Source organism: Temnothorax nylanderi, unplaced genomic scaffold (genome assembly GCF_030848795.1).
Source record: "Temnothorax nylanderi isolate EJ_2023f unplaced genomic scaffold, tnyl_v1.0 TNYL_tig0002_pilon, whole genome shotgun sequence".
NCBI lineage: Eukaryota > Metazoa > Arthropoda > Insecta > Hymenoptera > Formicidae > Temnothorax > Temnothorax nylanderi.
In genome coordinates, this window is record NW_027249064.1 from 352,814 (window position 1) to 375,011 (window position 22,198).

The 22,198-nt window shown below is 39.6% G+C and overlaps 2 protein-coding genes across 5 annotated transcripts in view; both read right to left on the reverse strand.

Moving 5' to 3' along the window:
* The window catches only part of LOC139768388 (serine/threonine-protein phosphatase 4 regulatory subunit 1), a 125,543-nt gene extending 113,256 nt beyond the window's left edge, over window positions 1–12,287 (reverse strand). Inside the window, exon 1 of the mRNA XM_071698540.1 lies at window positions 12,134–12,287. The gene's annotated coding sequence lies outside the window, so the exon portion shown is untranslated. The remainder of the gene's footprint in view (window positions 1–12,133) is intronic.
* Window positions 12,288–17,366: 5,079 nt separating this feature from the next.
* On the reverse strand, window positions 17,367–22,049 carry LOC139768507 (RING finger and SPRY domain-containing protein 1). 4 transcript variants are annotated; one of them, XM_071698770.1, is made up of 12 exons: window positions 21,900–22,049; window positions 20,956–21,174; window positions 20,550–20,876; window positions 20,309–20,474; window positions 20,009–20,191; window positions 19,863–19,929; window positions 19,652–19,792; window positions 19,443–19,558; window positions 19,218–19,361; window positions 18,915–19,132; window positions 18,575–18,835; window positions 17,367–18,490 (listed from the first exon to the last, which is right to left on the reverse strand). In XM_071698770.1, the coding sequence occupies exons 3-12, from the start codon at window positions 20,768–20,770 to the stop codon at window positions 18,403–18,405; spliced, it is 1,605 nt and encodes a 534-aa protein (XP_071554871.1). In that variant the 5' UTR covers window positions 20,771–20,876; window positions 20,956–21,174; window positions 21,900–22,049; the 3' UTR covers window positions 17,367–18,402. The 4 variants fall into 4 exon arrangements, with proteins under 4 accessions (XP_071554871.1, XP_071554862.1, XP_071554846.1 ...); XM_071698761.1 differs by lacking the exon at window positions 21,900–22,049 and adding an exon at window positions 21,612–21,874; XM_071698745.1 differs by lacking the exon at window positions 21,900–22,049 and adding an exon at window positions 21,503–21,874.
* Window positions 22,050–22,198: the final 149 nt, after the last annotated feature.

The following is a 22,198-nucleotide window of genomic DNA, read 5'->3' on the forward strand; positions in this document are numbered from 1 at the left end:
TAATAACTCAAATCAAGACATATAAAGGCTAAGAACGCGATTTCGCAATCGCTCGCCAATTCATTCTGCGAAGATACGATATTTGGACGAATATATATAACCCTGCGTTATAGCAAGCCGAGCGGAAGAGAAGCGGAAACTGAAAGGCAGAGGCAGAGGCAGAGGCAGAGGATACGGGTCGTGCGACTTCGATGCGCGTATTAGTACACACGAGTACACAAGGAACAAGCGGAAAAAGCAGAAAAGTCGCAACTCATGCAACTTCCTACGTATTACCCACGATGCGTAAACGCGCGTTCGCAAAGACGTTATGTTCGCGGAACAGAAATATTTCTACCGTGAAAAATCGTGTTAATTGCTTTCCATCTGGCGGCCTAAAATTAGACGATGATGTGCTAAGCGTATACATTCCAGCCCCTATTTTTAAATTGCCATATAGTGTTTATCGTCGGTGAATTATAAACCTATCGATTGATCAAGGTCTGGTTCAAATTTTGCGAAACAATTATTCTGTAATAACGTGCGAGACGCTATAAATAACCAATAATTAACATTTTGAATTAATTATATTGGTACAATTACAATATCATTACATTTTACTTCATTTATTATTCACATAAATTATATTTCCTTTTTGCAAATTGAATCCAAAATATTAGTTATTGGAGATGTAATTATTTATAAGTGTTATAAACTATAAGAGAAAAAAAGATAGATTAAAAGGCATTGATATTTTCACTACAAGCCTATACTCAATCGTAATCGCGGAATTATATGTGCGATGATATATATATATATATATATATCATATATATATATCGTATATATATATATATACGATATGCGAAGAAATACACAATAGCGACCGAACGTCTGATTGGTCGGTTAAAAGGCGGATGAAAACGCAGACGAAGATGAGTTAGGAGAAATGTTGCTCTAATTAAGCGACGTAAGTTTATTAAACCCCGGGCTTAAAATAGCGGACGACGCATTACCCAGGAATGTAAGGGCAGTCCGGTTTTATTGCCGGTCGAGCCCTAAGATTAACTCGCACGAACCATTTTGCTCGAGTCTTGCCCGAAGAATCGTTCGTGCTACTCGCCAGAAACAATGTGCTCTCATTGATGAGCCGGGAAACGACGCAAAATCGATGGCCGCGGTCCTGTCTCTCTCTCTCATGTGAAAGGCGAAAAATTAGAACTGAACGATCGATCGGCGCGGCTGCGATGGGCGCCGTTATTCGGCGGCGTAAAATGGACATATATATTCGCGAGAAAATGGGGGTAGAGCCTAAGAAACGATCGATTACCAGTCGTGTCTGAAATTAGGTTGACCGAAGAACCACTAGAAATATCAGAGCGGTGACTCGAAATGTGAGACAAGAAGCAATAGAAGCGATAGGGACAGTTTGACAACGCGCGGCCGACAGATATTTCAAACAAGCGTACTCGCTTCATCGCGAGAAAGATTAATGCTTCCGAGATATCGTATCAATGTCACAATCCCGTTAGTCTTTCAATTGACATAGTCCCTAATATAGAATGATCCGACGGATATTATCAGTAAATACGCATTTCGTGCAAGTATCAAAGGGACGTCTTTAGCCGAAGAATGTAATTTTGAAATATCGAGGATCTATTTTATAAAATAAAGTTATATAAATTACGTCTACTGATATCCATTGAATTTAAAATTGATTTTTCCTTGATAGAATCATCGAATTGTTAAATAATCTTTAAACTATACGCAATTAAAATAGCAATTTCTCGCACATCCTCGGTGATGCAAATACAATTTTATTCTCCACTTAATTTTAATGAAATTTATTCTAATCAAATTTTAATTTGGTACCTAATTACCTAAGATATATTGAAGATTAAAAGGTTGTTAAAAGATATGGCGTTCGACCGTTTCGTTAAAAGAACATCAAGACTCTGTAAGTAAAATACGTAACGTAACGTATATACGTTCCTCGACTTGAAGATGGAAATAAAAAGTTTAGTTAAAGTTTCTACTCCTAATTTTTTACAAAACAGCAAGAAGACGAATGAATATTGCGCTTATCTCTCTTCTTATATATATATATATATATATATATGTATATATGCTTCAAATATCAAGTCTTGCGCTAAATTGACGTTGACGATGCGGAGTCGAGAAGTATCAACATGGAAGCTGCGACCGCGAGGGTCAGGATTAAATATAACCGTGGCTCGGGCTATTTATAAAGATTAACTTGTTGGCGAGATAACGAAGGAGGAGATGGAGACAACGGCGCTAAATTGTCGTAACAATTGCGCGGGAACCGACGGATTCCGGAGCGGCCGTTCCTCGCGCCGCTTTGAGCTTCAACCTCGTTCTCATCTCGAGTCGTCGAACGTCAATCGTACATGTACCAAGCAAAAACAAATGATTACGTACAATACTATCAAATATTACCGTATCACTTAACGTACAAATTTCAATTGCGATTGAACGTTAAATCGTGTCTTTTACGTTATGACTACGATTCTTGATGTTGTTAGCCGATAAACCTCTAATTTTCTACGTTAATTTTGAAAAATAAATTTTAAAAATTATTGAAAATATTTCCTTTTTATTGTAATATTTATTTGCTTAAAGATATTAAAAATATTGCATTGCGTTATTTGTAAGTCCTTTAAAAAATATTTATGGAAAGATATTGAAACTTGCTCTATCAATTTCACACACATATACGTATTATAGGATATCACGATATAGGAGTGTAAAGTATCAAATATTAAACGCGTACTCAAATATTAAATTAATTCCCAAGAAACTTATACAAGATCTCCATCGTAATTAAATTCTTCTCAAGATTTGACGATTTACGTTTAATATTTCGAAGAAAATACAACTTTATGTTATTAACGCATAAATTATCGTTTTATGCATCGTAGAGCTTTGACGCTTGAAAGTCATAAATGAATAAAACGTCAACCGAAGATATGAGGGTTGAAAGAAAACATCGAAATGTTCGTCGATAAGCACGGTTCCCCGACACTACGCATTACTCGGGAAATATATGATAGTGGAGAGGAATACGCGATAACGGAAGTTTGTGCACCTGGGGAGCGCCGTCGTTGTTCCGCGGCGACACGCGGGAGAGTGCAGTCTGGAATTTTATTTACAGTTTTACCACTAAGCATTCATACACGTGAAACGTTCGCGGCGTATAGGCGGGATCCACGTGCGCATTCTGAAAAAGACGGAAGGAATGTCAGACTCGGTTCATTCAGAAGAGTAGGTACCGCATTTAACTACGTGATGTTTAATCGAACGAAAGCAGAAAAACAGGCGGAAATAAAGAAAATTCTTTCAGAAAAATCTATTTCGCAAAAGAAAAAATTAGATAAAATTGAATTTTTTTAATACACCAAAAGTGTGACTCGCATACAACGTGATATCAATTCTATAGAAATTATTTAAAATATATATGAACTTTTTAATGTGTATGATAAATTACATAATTTGTATTTTTGTATTTTGTATTTACATCACTGAAATATATGTAAAATTTCTAATGTCTAGACGTTCAGTTGTGTAGATTACATCTACATTGAAGCAAAATAGAAAACATAATAGAGCACATATCGTATGTGTCGGTACACTGGCACGCGTGAGAAAGAAAAAAGAGAGTATATGGGGAAGTAAAGATATGTTACGACATATTCCGTCGTTATCTCATTCTCCCCTGGGAGCACCTGATAACACACTGGTCACACACACACGCCCGTCTGTACGACGCATTTTATTCAGATCAGAAAAACCGTGCTGTTTGTTCCCCATTTCCATTTCTTCGAGATTTGATTAATGGGAATATTGGCCCTTCCTCGAATAAACCTATCGCTTCAAATCTATCCCCGTATCGCTCTTCCTTGAGAATATCGCGGATGCATTTGCGCAATTATCAAACCGTGATAAAAGTTTGTAGGAAAGAAGTTTGTAAGAGCGTTTTATAAAACTTATAATATTAAAGGACGACAAGAGATAAATCTGTGTCAAAGTTTTCTCAATACAGACTTCTGCATATTTCACATATAAAAAGATGTGCTCTTATTAAAATAATCGATCACTCTTAGCATCAAAAGTATAGATTAATCAGTAAAAAAAAGTTTTGTGATCATAAATATATCGCGCGAGAGACCGGCGTATATTGTCTAATACACGAGTTCTGTAATTCTACAAAGCAAATACCAAGTTTACAGGATAGGTTGGATTGAATCTGTGTCGACCAGGAAGGAATGTCGCAGATCGTAAATTATCCACGAGGGAATGCCATTGGTACTCCATGGGGTTTACGCGGCTCGACGGTTTTAGCCCGATAAATGTCGAGGCGCACCTTTGATGCGGCGCCCGCTTTGAAGCGCGAACGAGCGACTGAATACTCGAAAATGGGGAGAAGCACATCGGTTTCATAGGGTGGTTGTCCCAGTGCCCTTGTGCACGATGGAAAATTAGCGAGATTGTTTTTTTTTCCTCTCTTCCCTTCCTCCGGCCGAAAAAGGGAGGAAAGGACCACCGTGGTTTTCCATCGAACGTTGCGCCAAGGCCATACGAAAAAGAGAGAGAGAAAAAGAGAAAAATAGAGACATAGGATGGTAGAGTCGCGGAGGGTGCGTTTACATGAAGCTTTTCCGTTTCCGGGATATTCATCGATCCCTCTGTCAGCGGTCCTCGTAACCCAATCAAAACTTTCCCCTTCGAAGCTTACCTATCCCCTATCCCGCTCGCGTCGATCAGGTGAAATACATCATACACGTATTACGCGGTTTCGGTATACTCCGTAAAGATCTACGCGAAATCTCAAATTCTATGAATTTATAATGACCGATGGAAATGTCACTTAGTAGAAGTTGACAACATGAAATTTCTGATAAAAACTCTTTACTTGTTCCGGAGCAAATCTGCGTTTGAATACAGGACACGTATTATAGAACTTTTCGGAATTAATTCCGATCAGAATTATTCCGTTTTCCCTAGAAAACACAATAGTAATCTAGGAAATAACTAAACAATTCCTATCAGAATCCATTCCGAAAAGTTCCATAATACGTGCCCAGAACACGAACTTGTATAGCGCATAGTTTATTTATTTTTAATTTACTCTCAAACTAAGCCGGTCTCGAAAATATTTGCTCTTTCGGTATATTTTACCCTGTGTCTTTTATATTTATTTTCAATCTTTTGCAAAACTGGTCGATATCAATTTGATGCTAAATTTAACGTGTTTATAGTTTACGATGTTCAGCATCCAGTTATTTAGATAAATAAACAATGCATAAGCTTTCAGACACAATCAATATTTGTTGAGACATTATTTAAATATATAGGAAGGTATAATGTGCGAGCTATGACTGTATCTTGGGCCGACTTTCGAAGCTGTCCCTCGCAGGAAGGCGCGTCGTACGATTTCCACGGTATCGCGACGACTCGAGACAATGACATCGGCACGATTCCTAAACGGGCGCTTCTGGAAACAAACAGGAGGAGAGACGCGTTGTCATCGGCGATGTCGCATTCTTCCCGGAGATCGGTTCGCGCGACAGAACGCGGAAGCGTTCTACCAGAAAGGACGCCGTTCGTTGCCCGCCACTTGTCATCGTTCTCGTACGTCCGATCGCGGATTGTATCATTTCTTGCTCGTATTCTCTCTTACGAAGAAGCACTCAAAGAGAACAGAACGGGATGCCTCGTTCGAGAAGAAGTAAAATGCTACCAGCGCTAAATACGCTCCGATGCGCCTACGACTGCACGCAAACATTCAGGAATGACGAGAATGAAATTTACGTTACAAATGCACAGGATATCCTAGAGTTACTCCACTACCTTCCTTCATTCAAAGATTCTTCAATAAATTAGCATTGAATCTTTGATCACTTAGAATTTAAATAAACTTGTGTTTACAACCGTTTGTAACTTCTGCAATCTATTTCGATTCCGGAGTTGAAACTAGTACGATTTCGACACGGTCCATTTTCGACGCTATAAATACGAACAATCATACTTTATGCCAAACATTTCTACTCTACGAATAAACGTAGAAATTACTTTCGCGTTCATGTAGCATTAAAATGTGAATGTACCGAATATGTTTCACATTGAAGTATAAAACACTTTCATACTTTCATTAAAGTTAAAACTTTGGTAAAGTTTATTCAAAATTAATTGATTGTCGATACAAACACTAATGATTAATCTACGGTTTTTTTTATTATTAGTTACATCTTTGCTTGCGAGGGAAGGTATCGAAGAGTAAACAACACGATTAGCGAATAGACAGAAGTATTGTTCGATTGACTAATAAAATAACTGGACTGAGAAAGAAGGAAAGGTACAAAAAAAAAAAGAGCAGAGATGGACGGAAGGAGGACTGGAGGGCAGAAAGGGATGGATGGGCACCAAAGCTCACGCCTATTTCTCCTTGCTCGTTAGTCACGGCTTCGTCTTTATGAATGGGTTCGCTCTCGTGGCTTTACGAGAAATCGTACTATCTTCACTACCGACGGCTTCTATCCTTTCTCTCCGTCCCTCTCTCCGCAACAGGGTGTCGGGCACTGTCCCTCTTCGGGGGTTCGTGTCGCGCTATTACAGTCAGAATGGAAGACGGCCGCGAATCGATATTTCTCAGTGCTCGTCGACGACCCCGGCGAGAACAAATTCGGGATGCCGCCGTTGGCATCTCGCGAAAAACCGAGCGAGGCGAAACGAAGAACGGAGTACGGAGCGTGGAATCGATACATGGCGTAAAATAATCAATTCGATAACGGACGAATAGTTTTTAATCGATTATTGTTTCTACGGTATCTCCGATATTTCGTGTAATGAAACAAGTTATGACCGCTTAGCGGAAAACCTGTCTGATCCTCATCTCGTATTACGAATGTGAATATCAGGGAAAACTGTATGCCAGGAAATTCTGATTTAAATGTGACAATGTACGAAAATGAAAACGCCGTCCTATTTCTCTGAAAATAGATTAATGTCACGAGCATACGAATTTTTCTTAAATCGATTTCTTCGAGAACATCTTTTACCACACGCTTTTTATCGCTCGTTTCTCTCGTAAGGGCGCGGTCGATCCTGAACTGCGCTTCGTCCTGGAAGGAAATGTGGACGTATAATTGAAGACCGAAACGTTAATGCAAGTTTGCGTATAAAACCTTTGCGCACGGTGCAATCATTGGAATCTAGGAGACTTCTTCTAGATGAAGACAGAAACTTTTTTGAATAAAGCGTTTTATGATAAAAAATTTTGAAACTTTATATAAAAACGGTCACTATTGTTGCTACAAACGTTTTAATGAAATAGAATAATACTAACGTTTTTATTAGATTTTTTACTACAATTACATAAATTTAGAGATCTCAAATATTCTATAGAAAAGCTATAGAAAAAAATACATATTAACCACGTCGGATCTTATCTCAAATAAATTTAATATTCGATCGCAGAAATCTACAGATTTAACAACATGAGAAAGTCTCTATCTCATTCCTTCTTAAATATAAAAAGGAAAAATTGTTTGAGAGTCAAATTGACCTGACGTGGCTACTCGAGGATTAACGTAGGATTCACGAAAGGAAGAAGGACGAAATGCTTATCGTTCGTATCGCCTACTTCGACATCGAAGCCTCTTGCATGCTGGAAGAGAGGCTCTGCAGGCATGCCCTATAATGAAAAGACGTAGAAAGGGTGAACCCGAGAGAAAGGGAGAAAGAGAGAAAGTCAGAAAAGAGAAACGGAAAAGAGAAGAGGGTGGAAGACTCTGGTCGGGCCGCGAGAGGAGATGAGGGAGAGATTGGAGATTGGAATGGTATTCGAGGAATGTCATGTAATAATCGGCCGCCATTCGATCGTCCGTTTCGACGAGAGACGGCGCCACCTCTCAGCTCGGCTCGGCTCGTTTCGGCTCAACCAAGCCATGATGACGACGGAGAAACGGACGGAGAAATGTTGACATATCCTAGTTTTTATCTAGTTCGAAATCATTCGTGTTTGCCTAGTTCAAAGGTGAAGCGACGACACACATGCGATTGTTTTATTTGAAAAAGAAAGACGTATATCCGTATATCGCATACTAGAAAAGAATTTACAAAAATTTCCACGTTATACAATTTGTATGACAAAATTTTTGTAAACATTATTTTTTGAGGATTTAATAAAATTATTCCTGAAAAAATTAATTGAAATTTGTTCGATCGGTTTTTCACTGTTCTATCCTTGGAAAGAGAAAAAAATTCAGTTAAATTTTAACTTAAGTTTAAGTTAACTCTAGTCTAACTTGAACTAGATATGTATAAACGGATTTCAAACAAATGGCAAACTCGTCTTTTTTTTTCATTTACATTGAAAAATGGTTTCTAAAGAGATTAAAACAGGTGTCGTCTACGACAACGATCCACCGCGAGACGCCAAGAGAAATAAATAAAAAAGAAAGAGAGGGGGGAAAAAAAGAAGTACGCAATCGCTTCGCGAAGTTCGTCGTCTCGAAAGGGTGACGGATTCCGGTTTTGCGATTCGGCGGGATGTCTACTCCGCGCGTACTTAGCTAGTCTCGAATGCGAATTTAATAAGGTGAATAAATCATTTTAATGTAACGCGCCCATACGTAGGCATCGGAAGGGCGACGGCCGACGAAAGAATAGAAAAGACTGACGCGCACGGGAAAAGAAGAGGAAGCGAAAGAGAAAGAGAGAGAGAGAGAGGAGGAGGGAAAGAAAACTGGTATTTTTGCGTTCGAGCACGTCAAGGGGTGCGTTTCGTGTTGCGATTATAAAAGCCGAGGTAACCCCCCTGGCCGCGTCTAGACGATGGCGTAGTCTTCCTATCAAAAACAGACCACCGAACCGAAAAGGCTGAAAGGGCAAGGAACTTCACGCAATGCCAAGAAATTAAAGTTTCTTTATACATCCGCCTATACTCGTTCCATACCCCGTATACTTTTCCCCTACCTTGTCTCTACCGCCCCTTATCCATCCTCATGTCCGGTCGGATAAAGTCGACGTTACGCGGCGGAAAGAAAAAGATATCCCGACGAGACGTCTGAAAGAAGAGCTTATAAAAACTTCATGAATCATATCAAGAGATGGCAGACAAATTAGAATTATGTCAAAGCGGGCAAAATGACAGAAAATCCTGTATTGTCAAAATTGATTTACATCGCGCACGATTCATGATCTCTTATCCATTTTACAGATCTATTTTATTCCCAATTATTTCCTTTATTTTCCGTGATAAGGGAAATTTAAACCCTTCTGACAAAACGTCACGTTTCACAAATCATTGATCAATAAAGTTGCCTGTTTCTCTAAAAATACCTAAATTTACTTTCTCCTTGGTATTTATAAATTCGTTTAAGTGTTCATTAGAACAAACGAAGTAAAAGCGAACGTTAAAAGTTAACCGCAAACAATCGGAACGATTTCATCAGACGGATGAAAAGCAGGAGTCATCGGTACTCGAGAAACGTCTAATGCAGTAACTGTCACGGCCAGTCACCAAATAATTTGCATAATCGCGATCGATTACCGGCAGTTACCATGGTTGCCACGGTCATTGTCATACAGCATTGTGTAGCACATTCTTGAAAAACTTCATAAATTTCCGTCAATATATATTTTTTAATTAAAGAATATAAATAAATAAATATCTTTAACTTTCGCTATTCTGCTGCATTCAAACACGTATGTAAATTTTGTTTTTATTTATATATTCTTATATGTATAATTTTAAATTAGATTGTATCTTTATTGTCTTAACTTTTTCTCAAATGTTTATTGTACTATCATTCATATAAATGTGTGATATAGATATATTATGATGTATAAATGTATGTGTTAAGTTTTGAACCGTATAAGTTCGCTAAATCTAAATGATTGTACAGATCAGTCATCCCTGCAGGATTCCATACATAGAAATAAAATTTTTCAATGCGATCTAGACAATAGAATTATATACAACTTGCGCTGGTGATGACCAATTAAGAAACCCTTTTAATAAAGATGCTTTTCACTAAAGTAAAATTCTCTTCTCATCATATGCATATTCATATCAATCTACTTTTAAGTGCAAATTTTGTGCTAATAACATATTCTAAACAGATATTTGTATCATGTCCATATAAAAAATAATAAAAATCACTTTATTACTTATGACAGAAATGAGGATAAAGTTGGTAATCGTGCATCAATGATTCACGATTGATTGTGACGTTTACTCTACTCAACAAATACCGTTCACGTGGAACGTCTTCTCGATCGCTTCAATCTAGATCTGGGCTTGCTTCGGCATCGGAGAAGGTTACTGATCCGAATACTTCTCTCTATCTAGACACGTTTAGAAATATAAGCGGCGCGGAGCTGATAAAACGGTCTCTGGAATGCAAGATAAAGGCGGCTAGGACCAGCTTGGTCGGCGCCGACGGAGAAGATACCCGCGTGAATGAGAGAAACGGAGAAGGAAGACCCAAGATAAATGCGTATACGTGTCCCGGAGCGGAACGAACTGGAGTTCATTATGTGACGCATAATCATGAGACAAATTATTCGCGTTTGACTACGAGAGCGTATTCGGGAGTCCGTACGAGCGTTCTCAGCTCTTCTCGTTACAAACGTGAGGCAACCCGGGCGGTTTTTTGGCGGATCACCGGCGAGGACCGACGAGACCCTTAATACAGCCCTACTTACGACAGATGGCACTCGCAAATAGACGATAGAAGAGGAACCCGAGATCAGTAACCCCGATAGGGGAAGGAATCGCGCGCGCTAACTGCGCCGTTTTCTTTAATCTGCCGAGATGCCGCCACTCTTCGTGACTCTGACCTTCGTCCGAACTCCTCTGCGCCTCGAATACACTGTATTTTAGACGTCGGCGAACGGTTATTACGCGTTTTCAGTTATAATGGTATCCACATGTGCCTTGTATATATCAATCATATATTCGACTCTTGTTTCCCATCCACGAAATTAAGGTTGCTCCAACGTATCTTTAACAGGGATTAGAATTGCTATAATTTTCATACATTTACATTTCTACGTTATAGATAAGCGAGAAAGATTTCTACGTCTAACCTGGAGTCTAACAGGAATCCATCCAAGATATATCTATCGCGACAATAGCATTGGATATTTCATTCTAAAAAGTTATTAATCTCCAGATTAATTTCTAGAATGACACTTTTCGACCTTATCGTACACCATGATCGTCGTGCAATGTCAATTTTCTCTCAACAGCGCGATCGGGCTTGAATCATTCCGTCGGTGATCGACAACCGACACACGTCGAATATTGGCGCCGTACGAAATCTCTCAAGATTGTTATCGACCTGGCGTCAGTGCGTAATGCTTTACAATGCGAACCGCAGGTGGTTGCTCCGATAAAGATCCCATCGTTGGAAAAGCGATTCAGTTTCGAATAACGTTTCCTCGCATTCGTCTTCGCCGGAGCACAACAACGACGGCGACGAGGGATACGACATACGACGCGAACGCATGCCCTCTCTCTCTCTCTCTCTCTCCCTCCCTCTCTCCTTTTCTCTTTCTTTCCGTCGCCGCAGCCGTCCCGTCGCTCCTCATCCTCTTTTTTCCCTCTCGCCGAGATAAACACGGCGCGCGGCGTGGCGTTGCATGGCGTGGCGCCCCCTCTCGACGGACAGAACCGCCCCGTGATCTCACGAAACGCGCTGCTCCCCGCGCGCGCGGCGGCGGCATATCGCGGCCGTGCGTGCGGGAGCGGTCGTCCCGCGTGAAACCCTCTCTGTCTCACGACGGCCGGAGTACTCGCGACGTCCCTCGCGGCACGCCCGGTCTCGCGCCGCGGCGGCGACGGCGGCGGCGCATCGCGATCCTAACCTCGAAACCCGCGGCGGGGAGCCGCGCTGAAATCACGCCGCATCGCGGCGGTCCCGCGTGCCACGCGTCGCGCGGCACGCACGCACGTGCTTCGAAATATTCGCGGGAGCGACGTGCCCCTCCGACAGGAAGGTCGCCATGCACGGAACCGAGCCGAGCCGCGGTCGAACAAGCCGAGCTTGCTCTGCCGTCGCGCGCGTGCGACAGCACCGTTCGCCCTCGTGAAATACGCGTGCGCGCGCGCGCACAGGGTACTCACCCTCGTCCGGGTCCTCTAGATCCTCTGTCTGGATGTAGGATATATCTGAAACCCACAAACACCACGGGTTAGCAGAAAATCCCTCGTGTTTTCGGAGAAGTCTCGTCCCGTCCACAGGCACTCACTCACCCGCCATCTTGTAACAAACTGCGGCGCGCTCCCGCGGCCACGCGCCCAACTCGCGGCGCGAATCGAGATCCGTCCGATATCGATTCTCGCGCGCTCGGGCTTGGCGAGCGTCTCATCGATATCGCGAAATTCGAATTCGCGCCGAATAGGGTTTTCTCATTTCGATCGCTTCGCTTGCGCTTTTATCTCGACGCAATAGATGGCGCACATATATCATTAAGTAAATTCAAATGATAGTAAATTTTTATTATAATTATTTAAGTTAATAATGTTGTAATTATGGATCAACTAGACTTTATACACAAATATCAAAATATATGTATGAATCGTTTAAGCATAGTTATCGCATCAAATTTTATACTCACCAGTTTCAAAGCACGGCACTGCATCGCTTGCGACCGATGAAACAGCATTGATTACCAAGACTCGCAAGAACTGAACGAAGAACACGTTCCGAAAATCGACCGTCACTTTAGTCGGCACTCCCGATAAAAATTCGCGCTCGTTGGGCCCTTTCAACGGGTGAAACTCGCGATTACTTCGCGGAGCGATCGCGCTCTGCGTTCCGAACTGAAGACGCCACCGAGACTGTCATGGCGGCCAAGCGGGCGCATTTTCGACGCGGGAACCGTATGCCGAAACGTGAAACCGACTATGTCGAATGGCGGATCTTCCATTACGCGTTACAGGAATGAGCGATGTAATAATGATGATTTACATCTTCGACGTCATATCTGACGAAAAGTGCGCCGATCGCGCCCCGAGTCTCTCGAAAGAACATAAAGATCATTTTCGCGTGCCGTTGACATAGGAATCTACACTTATCGAAACGAAACGTTGTGGCAAAGTACGTTGCGGCATCGATCGCGATCGACGAAACGGCATCGGTCGCGAAGGCCCACGAGAACTGATACGTTCCGCAGATTGCCCGTCACTTTGATCAACACTCCCGACAAAAACTCGCGCTCGTTGGGCTCTCTTAACCGGTGAAATTCGCGATCACTTCGCGGAGCGATCGCGCTTCGCGTTCCGAACCGAAGAGCCGGGGAAACTGTCATGGCAGCCAAACGGTCGCGCGTCGCGCGCGACTGAATATTTGAATATCAAGAAAACTTGAAATACGAATAATCAGATTTCGCAACGAGAATTAGACGCTTACACGTATGTACATTTTAGCGAGTTTGTTTACGCTGTTCTGTTTGACTTTCTGTATAAAGATTTAAACAGATTTGTGAAAATTTAGGTATAAAAGATGCGAAATAATTCTTGTACAAATGTTCAAGTAGCATTGTAATTATTGTAGTTATTGTACTAGAATGGACTCGTCCAGATGACCCACACATGATCAGCCCGTTTAAGAGTTATCGTACGAATAATATTACGGTCACATAAAAATTATTGGATGAAATTATCGTACACTCATATTAATAAAGATACATATAAAAGTAAAAGTATACGTATAAAATATTCGAAATAAACATTTATATTTATATTTTAGAATTGGCACATTTTAATAGACTCGTCCACATAATTAAACTGTTTTTAAATTTATCGTACAAATAATATTACGATTAATTACTTGACGAAATTATTGTACCTATATTTATATTGATAAGATAATGTATATAAAAGTAAAAATATATGTATGAAAGATTTAAAATACTTTATACTTCAGAATTCATAAAGAAATCAAAATAACGCATGAGAATGCATAAGAGATTCAAAATAAACATTCACATTTATATTTCAGATTTACAGCATTATTAAAAATGTTAATTTAAATATCTTCTGATATGTGAACTGTTTCTATCTGATTTCATCCGATAGAAACAGGTCGATAGAGGCCCTCCACCGCCCCCGCCGATTCCGATCGGCGGTCCTCTTTTATTTATTAATACGTTTTTTTTTACATTTTTATCATTTATTTTATTTCTCATACAATTTACTTTATATCTCATACAATATATACAACATTATAAAATAATTACATTACAAAATTGAAATTATATAATATACGAGTACAATAAAATTTTCTTATAATTTACCTTACAATATGCATATACAACATTATAAAACAGTTACGCAATAAGTTACTCAATAAAAAGAATTTCTGACTCACCGATCTGATGCGCAACGGGCGGAGTTATTCAGCTACGTAGCTACGGTGATACTGTAACATGCAAATATAAAATTCAAATTAAAGAAACATTCAAAATAATCAACATTTCAAAAGATAATTCTTACACGTCTTTAATTCGTTTCTCAATGAGATATTTAACAACACGATTACAATATCTATTTACCAAAAAGATTTTTATAAGAGTACAATTTTAGATAATTTCTTTTTCTCTAATTATTTCAAACAAGAAATAAAACAATCCAAATAAATGGAAAAGAACTATTAATTTTATGCAGATAAGAGATGATACTCACCCCAAGGTTGCTCCGCCGGAGCCCGATGTCTCTCTCGGACCTCCTCCTCCTCTCAGGATGTCAGGCCTCCTTCTCCTTGTCCTCCTCCTGCTCCTCCTCTCGCACAGGACACTCGCGAGAAACTCGCGGATAATAAACTACAATCGCGCGCGGACTAATCAGTAAAAGTCTTTCGCGCGATAAGTACTGTACGGCACTCCCGTTTAAAAAGCCCATGACAAGATATTCCGTCGCCGTCATATTCTTAAAAAACGGGCTTTGAAAAAGTCTTTTACTCCGATTACTTGAACGGCACTTCCGAAGCAAACGCGACGAACCGGCTGCGGTTCGTTTATTCAATTAAATCGGCGCGGCGGACGAGGGTACGTTAGCTTCCCCGTCTTTGGCTTTCCACGTAAATTAATCAAAGATACGCGATTGAAATTAAATATTCCACGCGCGGTACGGTATCGAGCACATCAATCTCGCGAATATAAACTGCATTTCTCTTTCTCCCTTCGGAGAGAATCGGAGATAAATCACACGATAATTTCGGTGATCGAAGTTCAAAGCACGACACGAGATCCAGACATATGGCGGGGCGAGTGATTATCGCCCACAATCACTCGTAAATATTACAACGAAACTGCACATCACTCACAATTGCCTGTGCGTTCCTTCGCCTCGATATCTCCGTCTCGAGCGAGCGATTTGCACGACATATCCATTCCGACGAACACTTGATATACTTGCGGATTGTTGAACGCGTAGTCGATTATTCCCGCGGCCCGCGGAACGAAGAGCAGGAGTGCCAATCGCAGGAAGGAGCGCGTTTCAAATGACACAGCACGAAGCACTGAGCACGGAAAATGGCGCGCGGAGCACCAACACTTTATTCCTGTGCGAGATTCATCGAGAAAATGATAAATGAGTAACTCCCACAAGTAACGATACTCCGAGCGTTGATAGAAATAAGTGGCAAGGCCGCTCGCCGACAAAAGAATCGGCCGCGCCGGCCGCGCGTCGACTTTGAAGGTACGTTGTATTCAAACGAATTGATCGACGTACGCCGCGCCGGCGGCTCGGGACGGTCGAACGTGATTGGGCAGGTCGCGGGGGCTCGGCTCGCGCGGAGCCAATCGCGTTCGACGTCTCACCCGACTGTGCGGCGGCTCGGCGGCAGCGGCGCGCGCAAGTAATACGTGACGCGTTCAACGTCGGTGCGAGTCGCGGGACGTCGTCGCTCGTGTAATTCCTCTTTCTCGTGAACGAAAAGAAATCCGGTTACAGAGTGTTGCAAGGTGAACGTACGCCGAATGCTCCGTTGCTTCTCGTGTCGACTGAAACAAGTGGGATACTGTCGCTGGGCGAGATGAACGTCGAATGCCGTACTGGACTGGATGACGCCGTACGTGTCACCCTCCCGGCTGTGATTTGGCGGGTCTCCTGCAGTGCGCCATGAACGGTGAGTGAATTGTACGTGAGAAATAAATGTTTCGAAGCGCGTGATACATTTGGATCTTAATAGAATCGTTGTCCCGCGTATCGCAGTGAGACGATAACCTCATCAGAATTCGCGCGTCTCCTGCCTCCGTTTTGATTCTTATTCCGAATAAGTAAATCGCGCGAAAAGACGCTTCAGTGAATCTCTCCTCTCTCGTTAAGCACGGGAATTAATAATCAATTAAGTGATTGAACAGAACGATCGCGCGCTTAACATTCTCATTTTGCTTGCGATCGCGAACGAGGGAGCGAGCTTTGCTTCAAAATGCGTATGAACATCGAAATTGCGGACGAGTTCAAATGTGCGTCCGCGAATACAGTTCCGTTTTTCGTTAAAAAACAGGCACGTAATTCGCTTCGTAATTCGATACTTACCGTTTCGTCAATCGTAATCCGATGTTGTAGCGTACTTTAAAATCAATGTAGTTTCGATAAGTGCAGATTATTATGTCAGAGATACGCGAAAATGTTCTTTCAATTATCTATACTTTTTTACAAATTCATTATGCGCACAAGTTAATTTAAATGTTACAGTAACTAGTAACAATCGCGATCATCTTCCATTTTAGAAAAAATATTTTAGACGACAATATTACGCCTAATTCTATGCATGATATATGTTATTTTCCAATTCCAGAAACTTGGAGGCTGATAATGCAGACATGGATTGATCTTGTGTGAAGCTTGGTGCGACTGTAAAAACTATAATATATCAACGCAGGTAAATCATTTATATAATTTCTCATATCATAATTTTTCAAACGATATACAGTGGCATTCCAAACGAGCTAGCAATGCCGATATTTTTATTTGAAACTAGATTTTAATAATTCTGTTTTAATACAAACAAGTTTTATGTGATTAAATTAATTTATAAATATTCATATAATGAAATATATAATACTCTTCACAGTTATATTATTAATTTAAATGTAAGAGAAAGGGATAAATAGATGAAATTTCTCAGAAAGTTTCGTTTAGGGCGTTGTTGTATCTAATCTTGATACTGAGTGAAAAGTACATACATTACTGTTAAAAAATGGTAGATCTCGTAAATACATCATTTTTTAATTATCACGTATACTCACTACCGGAAGAATTTTTGGGGGTTATTTGCATTAGAATAACGGGAGAGGTAATTGATAACGAAAATAAGACTTTATAAAAAAATGCTTGCAAAATACATGTATATGATAAAACATTAAATTTCTCTTTATATCTTCCCAAGAATATAATATATATGTATGTATGTGTGTGAATGTAGTGTTTTTGATATAATATATACTATCAGTATTTCACAATTCCTTAAAGATAAACTTACATTAGATCACTAGTTACATTAGTCGTAAATGTTCACTTACGCAACTTAATTAAGAATTTAAATAGTTTGAAGATATAATCTGAACTTTTGTAATTCTAATAGAGGAAATACATTTTCAAGTTAATGAATAAATAACCTTTCGAATTTTATGATTCAGTCACAAGTTTCAAACCGAGAATCTATAAACACAATCGATAGAGCAACCATTGTATTCATTGATATCATGAAGAAAAGCGCTCATACCAGTCAATATATCAAATTTTGTTTGACTATTCGTGTGATAACAAATACATACGTCACTCCCATCAAAAGTGCCTATATGAAATTTTTTCATACGGAGTTTGAGCTCTTTCGGCTTCTCTGATTTATGCTCGTCTTCTGATTTATAATTTTCTCCGATCTATTTGTTATAATTTTCTCGCATCTGTTTGTTTCTCTACTCATTATTATAATCATATAAATTAGTATATATATAGCCATTTATACTTAATCTCTTGAAGTTAATGTTCGTGAGGATATCATTTAAATCACAAAATATCTTACTATAAATCTATATAGTAGAAAAAGTATAGAGAAGTATGGAAAAGGAGAATGTTTTGTCTTTGTAAAACATTTGTTTACGCATTCTTTAAGATCTTTGATTTTTAAAATAGAAACTTATTCAAATCTTTGCAATGTACTATCACGGAATTCTTTTCTCTATAATTAATTTGTAGTTCTTTCTATTTATTAATGCGTTGTATTGCATAGAGAAAAATACTATGTGACACGTGATAACTGTATACAATACACGGCGTAAATAACTATCTATAATTATGATTATCTCGTGATATTTCCATAAAAATTGTATGACATCAAAGAAGTGATGAAACAATTCGTAAATATTGATATGAGATGATCGATGTCATATGTTATCTGACGCTACTTCTTCAATGGTAGCCCTACACATTGGGCATTCAACCAACTGTTTTGAACACCTTTGGCAAAATCCTCTGTAAAAATAAAACAATTATTGCGTCATGTATATTCTTACAAAATCATTGTTTCATGAAACTCGAATTAAAATACAATATTACCTATGGTTGCATGGCAGTAACCTCACTGATGCCCTCTGATCGAAACATAACGTACAGGAATCTTCCCTAACACTAAGCCTTCGTAATTGATCTAGGTATATGTGCCTAGGAAGTATGATCTTGTCTTCTGGTTTCAATGTAGCATAGTCATTAAATTTTTGAAATTCTCGATCAGTGGGTGGATATTTGAAAGGTACATGTCCAAAATTAAATAGACATTGCTGGAATGACATGAAACTAGCCGCTGCAAAGAATCCAGACCTAAAAGTAACAGTAGATGTTACCGTTATGATTTTGCGTGGACATTCGTGACATATGAAAAAAGGACAAATATATGTACCTTACTGTTTTAAATACTTGAATGCACGGTTTAAGTGGTACGCCATTAATAGAGAATATTATCTCTAATTTGTTTAAATCCAATAAACAACCCAAGATATCACCAGATTTCCAACATGGTCTGTCATGAAATTTTTCGCTTCGTGCATTATACCAAATCAGTCTGCGACAGCCATCATAGGCCAAAGAAAATTCATCATCTCCTATACCATATCCCTCCTATTAAAAAATAATTTTTATGGTAATAATATACAATAATTCTGTAAATGAAAAATATAAAATATTCTCAAATATAGATATTCACGTGATTGAGAAACGTGCTGTCCTTTGTGGCCCATCCAATCTGCATAACTCCTGTAGTTATTATCAATGTTTCATAATACCATATTCCTGAATCTACTTGAAACGTACATCGTACACTTTCAAAGGAATATGCATCACATCGTGCCTAAAATAACAATAAATGATCATTACAGTAAAATATAATCTCTATTAGCAAAAATACAATATAGTGTAACAGAATATCTACCTCCAAACCATTAGGTGATATTTTCAGGTACTCGCTTACATCTTTCGTATTTAACATTACATTAATACCCGTCACATCGACGGAGTCGTGGGAATATTTTCTACCTTCCATTAAGACTAAAAAGAAAAAGATTGATTATAAATACATCATTGTCGCTTACCAAGCGGAGCAGATAAATGGCGCTTGTGATGAGATTACATCATACTTACATAAGTTATCTAAACACCACTGTGCACAGAAACCAACTTGTCGACGTACATAATGCGTTTCCGTAGCCCATTTCTCCAATTCCAGTAATGGATTTTGTTTTTCCGCCATAAGGCGTTTCTTAATAGTTACCTTATTTTCACCTGTTGACATATAAACAATCATTAGACATGATAAAAAACGGAAAATTTATTAACAAAATATTTCTCTTACTTGTCTGTGCAAACTTCTCTAGTGCTATCAAAGAATATAACATTACATAAGGCTCAACATCTTTTCGCTAAAAAAATAAAAAAAATAATTTTAAAAAGTACCAAACACTGATACTGCTACATTTTAGTAATAAATAAATAACATACTAGATTTGAAACTAGATAATCTAAAGTAGCGTCAGATAATATCGCAATACTACTAGGACCAGCAAGTTTCTCTGCAATACAACCAAGTACTACGCATATATTGCGTTGCTGCGTAGTTGTAATTTGTATTTGTCCAAGTTTTTGAGGCAATTGAAACATATTTGATAATCGTAGCACGGATTCCTACAACACGAGAAAAGAATTATCGTTATTACTGCTCTTGCTTTGATTTTTGAAATATAGCAAATAAATTGAGACGATAGGAATAATAAGAATCAAAAATTACAAATAAATTTCAACCTTTGAAGGTAAAGGGCAATCATCTAGTAATAATATTATAACCGAAGGACCCAACGGATTGTTCATTGGAATAACATTGACCATGGAACTGACTACTTGTATCCAGCCCTCTTCCTTGTCCGCAATGGAATTCAATTTTAACATTGCTGGCGGTGGCTCATGATCACTAAACATATGCAAATAAGCGTATAAATATAAGAAACAGATACATTCCATGCATATTATATCGTCTATTACTTACTTATCTACCAGAGTATCAAGACTTCCAAGTGTTTCCAATACGAGTTTGTCAATATGTGACCCGGCAGGAAACTTAAAGGAAGGGGATGCCGAATCGCTACACGAGACTATACTTATACTCGGTTCTGGTATTATGGTATTCTGAGTTTCTGCATGATTTCTACTGCCATATGTCTCAATGTCGTATATCCCTGGAGTATCTTTACACAAACAATTGCCCATTCCCACTAGTTTATTAGGATTCCTTCAACGAGTTATTGCTTATTGTTTAGGTTACATTTACAGAACAGTGGTACAATCGTACAATCAAATCTCGTATTTGACTAGGCTGAAAAGAGAACTTGAATGTAATAGAATGACAAATGCCACTTTGCGCGAAGCATGCACCTGAGAATTATGCCACTTACCAAAAAGATGATATCATGATAAGTCATATCCTTTTACCATGTACGTAATGATAATGTTATAAGCGTTTTTATCTGCTTATCCGTGTACATAACTTTAGTATTACAGCTTTATGACTAAATGCAAGTAAAAGTGTTTCCCCTTTAAGTCTTCCTTATTAAAACTTGCCTCTTTCAGCTGGTAAACTGTATTAATCATACATGCCTCCTCCGCTTTTTGATCTGTCACGATAGAAAATTAAAAAGATTAGATAAAAACGAGATATAAGCATGTTTTGTAAACCAACATACATGACTGGGTGCTTTCTCGCAAATTTTACGAAAAGGTGCAGATACGCGTCTCGCGCGTCTCGATTCGAGAAATAATTACGACGAAAATGAATTTTTGGAAATCGCGCGACTACAAAGTGCTCCAGCGGATCGAAAATCAGAAAATCGAACCGAGAAGCCTCGCCTTTGAGGTTATGTCTCTGCTACCCTACACAACAGCAATTTCACCATACAGCGCGAAACGCGAGACATATATGCGCCTTATCGCGTCTGATATTACTCTGTCGTTCTCGCGTTCCACGGCAGCGAGTACTTTCCGCTCATGCTTCGTAGAATTTACGTCTGGGCCCCTCTGTTAATCACGACGTGACACGTTTATCGAAGCGTACCGTATACCCGTGCAGATTGTGCCGTATCGCATCTTGTGCGTTCGGCTGCGAGAGACGCACGCGTACGCGTACGGGCGTACGGGATCAACGAAACCCGTCGAGATTTCGCGTGTATCGAGATCCGCTCAATGCCATATCCCGTCGTAATAAAGAATATAAAGATTGTCGCTTCTCGCCGTCGATCTCGTCGCGCGGCGAAAAACGGCCGACTTTTCTCATCTTCGTTCGAGACGGGCGGAAAAGTCGGGCCGCTGATGTAAGTACGTGCGTGGAAAAATCAAGATTTACGTCAATTTGCGAGAGCTGGCGACCCGCGTCACCCGCGGGCTCTCTCTCGGACAAACGACTCCTCGCGAATACAATATTCGATCGATAAGGGCCGATATCACAGTCTCCGATTAACGTGATCCTCCGATTAAACTCACTCTGCAATCTCTTTCTAACTGTCCCCCTAAAAAGAGACGAGGAGTGAGGTTTAATCGGAGGATCACGCGTTAATCGGAGACTGTGATATCGGCCCCTAAGTCTTATCCGTCTTATCGTGCAAGTCTTTGTTGCCGTTTCCATTTGCGATCATAATTTTATAA

What these genes read in the sequence shown, in the direction of transcription:
- LOC139768507 (XM_071698770.1), bottom strand. Translation starts at nt 20,770, where the DNA reads ATGGGCAATTGTTTGTGTAAAGATACTCCAGGGATATACGACATTGAG. An exon ending in ATTGCCCTTTACCTTCAAAG is followed by an intron (nt 20,192 to 20,308) that starts GTTGAAATTTAT and finishes CTCGTGTTGTAG; the next exon opens with GAATCCGTGCTACGATTATC. An exon ending in CAAGTATTTAAAACAGTAAG is followed by an intron (nt 18,836 to 18,914) that starts GTACATATATTT and finishes TGTTACTTTTAG; the next exon opens with GTCTGGATTCTTTGCAGCGG.